Genomic DNA, 10,785 nt, shown 5'->3' with positions numbered 1-10,785 from the left:
ACTTTTACTTCTGATACTTCTATACATTTTATATCAGAATATTACTTTAGATACAGTCAATGTCATATACTAATATTATAAAAAGTGACTTCAATGTCTACCAAAGTAATTTTCTTGTAATATACGTGTACTTTTACTCAAGTATCCCTTTTAGGTACTTTATACAAGACTGAATATAGATTTCCTTCTGTTTAATTCTTGTTGTCAGTAGCAGTGGTGGTAGTTGTGTTTCCAGTCCAGTAGGTGGTGATAGTGCACCTGTAAACTGTGTTGTCACTCAGCATTGAAACGTAAAGAAGAAGAGCAGTTTCCATAGAGACCATAGTGCGCTGTGAAGAAGAACGTAGTTCACCTACAACTGCAGCGACAGGTAAGGAAATCACTGTCGTGCTGTGTTTAATTCGCCACTAACAACGACTTTACGACGAGTTCATCGCTTTTTAAAACATATAAATCACCGTCAACTCGCGGCGACACGAGGTGTTATTTTATTTTCCTCACACACGGACAGAAAATGTAGCCGTGAGCTAGCTATAGTGCGAATACATCTAAACACACGCTAACCGTGACGCTTTCGTCTGTCGTAGTGACGTATTTTTGTGTGATATGTGATGGATTCATTGTTGTGTGACTAAAAGTCTTATCTCCACAGACAGTGGTGGAGTCGGTGTAGCTCTGTGCTCACGTCACAATGTCCTTCAGAGACTCCAGAAGTGAGTGATAATAAAGTTGAAATCTCTCATTTATCAGGACTCAGTGTTGGAGTCTACACGATGTTAGTAATCAGAGTTGCATATTGTTTGTTTGTCAGATTTCACTGAGATGATGAGGGCCTTAGGCTATCCCAGGCTCATCTCCATGGAAAACTTCAGAACACCAAACTTCACTTTAGTGGCAGAAATATTGACATGGCTTGTAAAAAGGTATGTACGAGTTTGACACAGTTGTCTGTTGCGAAATTGTGTTTATAATTCTGTCTATTTGGTGCTTTTAAACTAAACTTTCTTTCAGTGTTTTCTTAATGTCTGATCTGATTTCTAAAGATCAGCATTGGCCTTTGAAAAACCCATATTGCACAACCTCTCCCAAAAATCTATTTTCTTTTCTCACTACTTTATGCTTTGGACTGTTTTTCAAATTGGTCTGTTTTTACACTTAGCAATACTGACATTTTTGGCAGAGACAAAACGATAAAAAAACGACACCCATATCATATGCACCCATGTCGCCACCAAAATCTAAATTTTACAACCTTGATTCCAGGAAAATGTAATACATGTATACAAGTATATACATATATTTGTCAATTTTTTGTTATTTTTCTTAAATGGAAAAATGCTATATGTGTGACCTCCCTAATGTGAAAATCCAGTTAAAGAATCTGGTCAAAAAGTACAGCAAGATTCTTTACTCTGTCCTTGCAGTGAATAACACAGTCATCAAGCAATATTGTAAAAATTCCAAGTCAGTCTTACTGGTCTAACTGCTAGCAGCTCAGTCTTGGCTGAGTTGAGTAACAGGACGTTTGCCGATAGCCAGGCCCTGACAGCAGTCAAACAGGCTGTGAGTCTATCCATATCACACCCACTTCCTGCAACAACAGGCATGTATATTTGTACATCATCAGCATATAAATGGAAATGAACCGCAAAGGAATGCATAATTTGACACAATGGTGCTAGGTACAATGACAACAATAATGGACCCAGTACAGAACCATGTGGAACACCATGCCTTACAAGACAAGTCTCAGAAAAAACGTTACAATGACTCTGTTCCGACAGATAGGACTTTAGTTATAGCACCTTACCTGAGATGCCAGTTACACATTTTGCTCTTGGTCATCTGCTGCCAACCTCTCTCTTTTTCCATTGTATCTGCTGTAGATATGAGCCTCACATGGATATTCCCACAGATGTGGACACTGAGTCGGACAGGATATTCTTCATCAAGGCTGTGGCCCAGTTCATGGTGACAACTTTCTCACGTCTTGTCCAAATTAGCAATACAGCTCATTTAAATCTTCTGAAAACCTGCTGTCAGTCTGTCTTCTTGACCAGTGTTTTCCCTCTGTCACAGGCAACGAAGGCGCACATTAAACTGAACACTAAGCGTCTTTACCAGGCCGACGGCCATGCGGTGAAGGAAATGCTGAAGATCACCTCAATGTTGTACAGCGCGATGAAGACCAAGCAGATGGCTCTGGGAGACCAAGTTGAGGAGGATAACAGCAAGTTCAAGTTTGACCTTGGCTCACGGGTGAGGTGGTGGTTTCTTCTTGTGTTGTTAACGTCAATATTGATCCTCGGTTGTCACCTAAAAACTTGTCACCTGTAAAATGAATATGATTTTGTGAATATGCCCAGTGTTTACTTTCAGAATTGTGTCTAATCTGAGCCACATGGACATTAATACACGATTGGTACTGGCTGCTCTTTTCTGTACATATCAAGTCATGGGAGACAGAGAGTTAACTGTGTTGCTGAGTGCGTCTCATCCTGTGTTGCTGCAGATTTCAGACCTTAAATCAGCTCGACAGTTGGCGTCCGAGTCCACGTCTAAAGGAGCGTCTCTGTATGATTTACTGGGGAAAGAGGTGGACTTAAGGGTGAGCAAAGAATCACACACACTAACTCACATGCTTGATCTCAAGTTCACACAGTCCTGAGTAAGAATGTAAGCATCAACCATGATGTGGTGATTTCAGAATTTCTATAATTGCGGATGTAAATATGATTTCATATACAGATATATGGTGCTCAGTGTAGAGGAGGCTGGTAGCAGTATGTGGCTTTTTTTCAGCAGTGAATCCAAGTTGTTGCTCTCAGATGACTGCATGTGTAAAACGACCAGTCATAGTATATCAGGAGATTTGTGTCCTCCCTATGCAGGAAATGAGAACTGCAGCAATTGCAAGACCTCTGGAGATCAATGAGACTGAAAAGGCCCTGAGAGCTGCCATCAAGGAGGTTTTGGTATGTATTTATCCTGATTATCACTCTTTTTGTTTTAATTCCCAATTTTAATCATTGAATGATGCAGAATATTTTTGTTTTATTGTCAAGGAAAGTGTGGAGAAGACCAAAGAATTGCTCAGTAACGTTGTGTCCGATGAAACCAGCCTGGACGCCAAGATAGAAAAGAAGCAGCAGGAGCTGGAGAGGAATCGTAAGAGGCTTCAGACACTGCAGAGCGTCAGGTCAGCTCTCAAACTAACTGTTTTATGAGTTTATGTATCTCAGTTTATCAGTACATACTTGTGAAAGAAAAATCAACTCTCCCTATATTTAGGCCGGCTTTCATGGATGAATATGAGAAGATTGAGGAAGATCTGCAAAAGCAATATGAGACCTACGTGGAGAAGTTCAGGAACCTCTGCTTCCTGGAGTCTCAGCTGGATGAATACCACAGACTAGAGCAGGAGCGGTTTGAGGTGTGTGACTTTGTATGATATGTAGAACAGTGGTTGTTTTATAACTAATATAAGTTTTATAACTGATTAGACCTGATATTAACATCAGTTCTCTGTGATCCAATCAAGGTCAGAACACGGTTTACACCTGGTGTTAAATTATGCCCTGGATGTGTCTTATGTGACCATATATGAAAGGATCTGGGCTTCTCCGCCCTTTATTCAATACTCACTCACTCATGTCATGTCTGTTAACAGCTGAGCCTGCTGTGTGTGTCTCTGTTTGTGTTTGTAAAGGATAATGTGGGGAAACTGAGGACATGTTGGACGATCCTCACAGGGCTTTTTTTTTTGGTTAAGACTTGGTTTCAAGGTGACAGCTATAGGTTAAGGCTTAAGTTCAGGTGTTTAGATGTGATGGTTAAGGTAATGGGAATGCTATGGGTGTCCTCACCTAAATAACTGTGCTGTACAGTAAGTGTGTGTCTACTTTAGGGGTGGGCGATATAGAAAAAAAATACATTGATAACGACAATTAGTCAAGATTTGAATTGAACTCTGGATTAACATTCAGATGCTCTGCTGTAAGGTACAAGCAAGAGCACATGAAAGAGCAACTTGCTTGCTAAAAGAGCAAGTTGCGGAAGGCTGGTGTCCCCATGTTTACCCCGATTAGCATAACTACGGCTAACCTGTGTGGCAGGGAGTATGTTGGTGGGAGGTCATGTGGTCATGTGACACTGAATCCTGTTCCTAAAGTAATTAAATACAATCATGTCAATGTGCATATCGTAGGACCTTTTCTGGTATAAACACTGATCTTGTCAGGACCAGTAGTCCTCATTGGGACCAAAACCTGGTCTTAATAAGGCAGAACTTCTGAGGAACTGGTTAAGACGTTAAGAGAAAAGCTGTGCAAACAGCTTGTGTGTGGACAAGGATTAGGGAATGTGGACAAATGCTTCCTTAAACAACCTTTTTAAATGTGGTTTCTGTGCAATCAGGACACAGTAGGACTGTCCAGACCTGGAGTTGGTGAGATCTGGCCATGATGAAATCACTGAAGACAGATGTATACCATTATCTGTTGTATAACATGATATTACAGATATTACAAGTACTGTTGTTAAAATAGAGTGTTGCTGACTAAAAACAGACCTGTGGTGATTAGATATAACATGTGAATAATGAAAATGTAGATGATACTCTGAAAGCACTGGGTGAAAAATTCAATTTTGTGTTCCTGTGCAGGAGGCTGAAAACACGCTGAGAATAATGCAGCACAAACTGCGGGAGGAGGAGAGAGATATGATGAGGAGCTCCTGTGAGATGAACACCAAACTAAAATTTCTAATGTATGTTGTTGTTTTTCTGATAATTTATCAACCTTTATTTCACTGACTTTTTCTGCAGTAAAAGATGAGGATTCTGACATGGATTTTCCCGAAGACGATGGCTCAGACAGCGACATAGAAGAAAGTCGACCCGCTAAGCCTCAGCCCGCACGAAATGGCATCATGGCAGGTAAACAAATCGATGAAAGCCCAGTCTTTGAAATGATCAACAAGTTATAACCACGCTCTGCTTTTAAACTGCCTTACTTTATATGTTTGAGTCTCAAAAAGATAAACACATTACCAATGAAAATGTTGCTGCCTTTCATGTAAACTGTTTTTACCCAAGGAATCGGAGCTCGTTTCATCGGGACCATGCAGGGTGGTGACAGTGAGGAGGTTAGTGCTGTCATAGCAACATCAATACAAGACGGGTTTTTTTTCTCTTGTACACATAATATATACAGTATGTGTGAGCAAAATCTGCTTTTATATACATACGTAGTTGTTTCTTCTATTTTCCTCTTCTCCTTTGGTTGTGAAAAACAATGGCCTGAATGCTGCTCTCTTGGCCTGATTTACTTTTTTCTTTTTGTAATTTTGTCATGTGCACCATCACTTGCTTCTGTTCTCACCACTTCACATCCCTCTGGGTTTTGATCTTTCTGTTTCTATTTTTATCTTTCTCCATCACTCATTTGCATTCCAAAAGCCCCCATTAGCTGTCTCCAGAGGGTCAATTCATTCTGCCAAAAAACAACGGCGTCTAAAGGTTTGTGCAGGACCAGGATGTAGTTCTCCTTCCATCCCATCTTGATAGATCTTGAATGGTTGAATAAATGAAAAATATTTATACATCTATAAACTAGTGTATCAGTCCTGGACTCTGTGTGCCTTTGTGGTTAGATTCCCTCGTCTGATGTACGTTGTACAGTAGTGAACAGTTTGCTGGTTCATTGTTTAGTTGGAATGAAAATACACACACACACCCCCTTTGTAGCTTGACACGTTGTTTTAAATTGTGAGTTGTGATCACGTGGTCTGTCGTTTCAGACGGAGGACAGCGAGATTGACGTGGACGAGGACGATGAAGAAGGCGAGGAGGAGGAGGAGGAAAGCAAAGATTTGGATGACGACAGTCTGGAGGGATCGGTGTCCAAGGGAGTTCCCAACTCCAGGGGAGGCATGAGACCCCCTCTATTAGAGGAGAGTGACAATGACTTCTGAATTGTAAGAACACGCATGCTTGGCACAGACGACAGGAAATGCTCTGTCGTAATTGTGTCCAATATCATTTTGATTCATTATATTATTGCAATAACTGAAGAGCAGTGTTGTAATGTAACAAAGTACAAATACTTGGTTACATTAAAACACTGTACTTAAATACAAAATGTATACATCTGTAATTTACATTATTTATTTTTCTAGCAACTTACTTTTACTCCAGTACATTTCCTGTAACTATCTTTTGTTTCATTACTACCAAATAAAATCAGAAGAAGAAGATTTCATTAGGTCATCAATTACGATGCTCAATAACATCATATATTGTCCCATCCCTAACGCGCACATACTCCATTCCTCTTAAAAATGACAAAATGGAATTTTTTTTGTCATGTATGTTGTTATTGCAGCATAGCACATTAATATAGTTCCAATTCCCAATAAATGTTTGTGTAAAATGGTTTCCTTAATAAAAGGCAAAAAAAAATAACCTGTCCTTCTGACAGTTAAGGAATTGGTATTTATTTTAGGGGAAGTTGTTAGTGCCTCTTTGTGCATTAGAATGTTTATATATATTTATTTTTATGATAGTGAATTTGACTTCAGTAGTGAACACACACAAACTGGGTGCAGGCTGACCTGTCCTGGGATTTGAACCAGCAACCTTGTGGTTACAAGCCCAGTTCCCTTCCATATGTGTCAATTAAAATAAGGTTGCTTAAAAAAAGAATTGAGAAAACTGAGACTAAAATAAATGATAAATCAGGTGAAACAACAAACAAATGTTTCAAGAAAAGACCAGTTTAAATCTAAGTCTTAGGTTTGCTTAAAATAATGACAACAAATTCACTGTACCCTATAAGAATTTGTGATATAGGTATGGGTCACAAAAAGTGGTATCATCCCATCCTCAATTAGGAGAAGTCACAATGACACATATCTGAAAGTGCAATTAGAGAGAATTTTGACACATCAGTGACACATGAATGGCAAAATGAGTTTGAATCTTACTAAAAACTGAAGTTGGGATATCTGTAATGTCACTGTTATGTCACAGATATTGGTAGTGGATATCGGTCAAATGTTAAATCGGCTTGCCATAGTCGAAACAGAGGCGCAGTTTGTGAACAGGCAAGGCAGGCAACTCCTTCGGGCCCCGAGCCGATAGGGGGCCCCCGACACTCGGAGCCTGAGGGCTGTTTTTACTGAAATGTGCAGTGACCAGCCGCATCCCAGTCCCCCTTAAACAACAATGGCCGATTTGCAATGACATCAGTAGGAAACCTCCCTAAAGGGGCCCCACCTCACGTTAACCGGTGTGAAGTTATCGTTCTGCAAGTTGGAAAAATAAGATTAATTACAGTGTAATGCATCTTTTTTTACTAAGTTTATATCGGTTTTTTTTAAAGCTATTTACAGTATTTTATTGTTCTCTACATTTATATTTTCACATACTTTTTAATTATAAGGTTTTTCCATGTTATTTCATTCATTTCGGGAAAAAAATAATATTTTGAACTCGTATATTTTTCGTTGGTGTCAGATTATTTATAACATAAAGGTGATGAACACTGGTTGGAAGGGCCCCCTGGGAATTTTTGCATAGGGCCCCTACAGACTCTAGAATCGCCTCTGAGTCGGAACACTCGTACTTTGTTTAGTCCCGCATGTTAACACAGACAACAACAGCTCATATAACACGGTTTCGCGTTATCCTGTGACATTTCATAGTTGTAACAACACAGGTACATCATTAGAACAACATACAATCACAATGGTGACGTTAAAACGTGAACGTACGTTGTTTTATGCTCAGGAATGTTCAATAAACACGTCACAACCAGACCCTTGTCACTTCAATATGGCGGCGACGGTGACGTAGCTTCCAGTGACCAATGCGTAAAAAGCTCGGGAAGAGAGGGGGTCGAGGAGGAGGAGGAGGAGGGGGAGGAACAGACAGAGGCTACTCTTATAAGTGGGTAAGCGGTGTACGGAGTCAACATTCTTCTGTCCTCGTCAGCCCCAGTAACTACGTGACGGCGGCGATGAATTAAGACAAAGCAGGAGGCGTCATACAACATGATACCTGTATATGGTACATATAATCTTCCTTACGGCCTGTGAGAGTCGGAAGGTTTCCTCCCCGCTGTCCGTCCACAGTGAACCGCGTCACCGCCGCCACCACCACCACCACCATCGCCAGGCGATGACAGCGGCTCCAGCCACTCCGCAGGTGATGAGAGACCGGCTGCTGCAGGCCATCGACGGCCAGAGTAACGTGAGTGTGTCCGCTGGTTTCCAAAGAGCGGAGGGTGATGAGAGGCGAACAATGAGTGAAGTCAGACTGTATAGGCTCGTACAGACTCACAGGCTGCTGCTGCTGCTGCTGCTGCTAATGTTGACATCTCTGTGTTATACTGAGCTACATTACCTAAAATACAATGTGTAATATTTAACAAGTGGATGGAGAGACAAACCACGATTTTAATTGCGTTAATAACTTGTTAATACCTCTCTGTAAGACAAAAAAAACAAATTTATTTCCTGAAGTCTATGTGACTACATTAACATTCATGTGATTATGTTTAATGTGATGTGTAAATTACACTGCTGCACCTTTGTATTCCATTGAACTGTTCTCCCAACCATATGTAGGCTACACTATATGTTATTTATCATTCAACATTAAACTCCATGGACTCCTTTGTGTTCATGGGTCTGGTTTTTTAAATTAATTGTGATGCAATTTATTTCAATTGACCAACAGAAAAAGCTGTCTCAGTAGGGTGTGTTGGGTGAAAATTGTTTTTATTATGACAATTATGACATTCAAATTTTAATGTTGTGCAGAAGTAGGCAGGAATGACAAAACAAGGTACATCAGCTCGCTGATGGTAAAGTAAGTATATAAGTAATAGCATTCCTGCCATCAAGAGGTTCAACTCGTCATGTGCGACACTGACATAACTTTGATGTGCCGTCATAATCACAGTCAAGTAGGTAGATATTTCCTGGTATATGGATATAGTTGACACAGAGCTGCACATGTGTACATCTGTACATTTGCATATGCAGCCTCAGTTGGTCATATTGAGCCAGAAACCAGTATGAGTACATTGTCTCTTGATGTGCAGGTGCAGTTCTGAAAGTCAATTCAAATTATTCCTGACCTTTTAATAGCCTCTCTTCTCTTTCGTTAGAAAAACCACATGACCCATAGCATGCTGAGTCACACACTGACATCTACCAACGAAATGGCTGTACTTGGTAATGTGTTGTAATGTGAACACTGATGTTTCCAGATTGTGATGTAAAAACACATGTGTTTTGTCAGCAGATATGCAACATGGGTGTAGTCGTGGAGGTTATCTCTTTTTTGGAGAAATATCCAATCACCAAAGAAGCACTGGAGGTAGGTTCTATTCAGACCTACAATACTTTCAATAAGATACAGCTGATTCTTGCTTTTCACAAGTAATGTCAGCTGCGCTTTTCAAAACCAATCTTATCTCCTTGAAGGAAACCCGCCTTGGAAAGCTGATCAACGAAGTCCGAAAGAAAACCAACAACGAGGACCTTGCTAGACGTGCAAAGAAGCTGCTGCGCAACTGGCAGAAGCTAATTGAGCCTGAGGATGAGTTGATTTCCAAAGAACACACAGGTGCATCGTGGTCTTCTAGCTGTGGAGTTCTTACCTGTATGCCCTCACCCACTGCAGCCATGCCATCGTGTAAAACAGGTCCAGAGTTGAAGAACAGAAATAACTTTAACTACCATCCCCCAAGGTTAGAAAAACCAGAAAACAGGAAGTGCAAGGGTGCTGAGAAGGAAGGGAAGTTCTTACCAGCCAAGATATCAAAAAGGACTCTTACTGATAAAATACAGAACTCCAAACAACTGCCATCCAAAGAAAAAGTGAGTAGCTCTGATATGTGTACAGATTTTAATGTACATCGACCTTTGGACAGGGATATTTCTGAGTCATTGGATGGGTTTGGTAAAATCCCTGTCAATGCTGTACAACCTCATCCAAGTGTCTTGGGACACAACAAGCCCTCTTCTTTGCTGAAAGCATCAGTTCTGCAACAGCAAGCGAGATCTCAGCAATCTGCCACCAGAGGGCAGTATCGACCCAGAAGCCCTCACGGCTCTTTGCACAGTCCTCAAACTCCAATACAGGAAGCTGTTGTCAAAAAAACGGCAACACAAGCACAGAGTCTTTCTAGCCTCACAGTGAGGCCTGGGCCTGTGAACACCTTTGGGCTGGAGCCTTCTACTCAAACTTTCAATGTTGGCACTCAGGGTTGTGATCGCTCACAGTCTGCAGATGTGGACTCTCAAAGCAGGCTTCCAAATGTGTCCAATAAAGTAGGTGTAGAAGACAATGGTCCTTTTAGCAATACAGGGAAAGCAAAACGACAGAAATGCAGGCCTATGGTAAAGTTAGATGTGCACACTGTAGAAGATGGCACAAAACCAGTCAGGTTAAAAGATAGGAAACTGTTATTTGACCCTGTGTCAGGGAAGATCAAGCATTCCCTTCCTAAGGAAGCATGCCTGGAGAAAGCAGTCAATCCGGGGGACAGACATGAACCTCAGTGTACAGAACAGCTGAATTCATCAGTTCCTTCTAGTCCCTTACAGCACAATGACTGGAAAGAGCTGTCAAGGAGCGAAAGGATCCAATCTTACCTTAGACACCAAAGCAGTGTGCTGACATTGTCGGGTGCCTACACTCCCGGTGCACATTTTTTCATGACGGAGTTCTTAAAAACACAGGAACACCAAAGAAAAGACACCAAGAAAACACAC

General features: G+C 40.9%; 1 protein-coding gene across 1 annotated transcript; it reads left to right on the top strand.

Annotated features, from left to right (window-relative positions):
• Positions 1-335: 335 nt before the first annotated feature.
• cluap1 (clusterin associated protein 1) lies at positions 336-5,973 on the top strand (the record flags this gene model as incomplete). The annotated part of the gene is made up of 14 exons (XM_083888752.1): positions 336-370; positions 653-713; positions 812-923; positions 1,887-1,971; positions 2,080-2,259; positions 2,513-2,608; positions 2,892-2,975; positions 3,066-3,199; positions 3,292-3,433; positions 4,664-4,736; positions 4,826-4,936; positions 5,096-5,145; positions 5,459-5,518; positions 5,800-5,973. Exons 2-14 carry the CDS (start codon positions 692-694, stop codon positions 5,971-5,973), a joined length of 1,323 nt encoding a protein of 440 aa, XP_083744878.1. The 5' UTR covers positions 336-370; positions 653-691.
• Positions 5,974-10,785: the final 4,812 nt, after the last annotated feature.

The sequence above is a fragment of the Microchirus variegatus genome (genome assembly GCF_963457635.1).
Source record: "Microchirus variegatus genome assembly, chromosome: 4".
In the NCBI taxonomy this organism is placed as follows: Eukaryota; Metazoa; Chordata; class Actinopteri; order Pleuronectiformes; family Soleidae; genus Microchirus; species Microchirus variegatus.
This window is presented reverse-complemented; position numbering and strand designations above follow the sequence as displayed.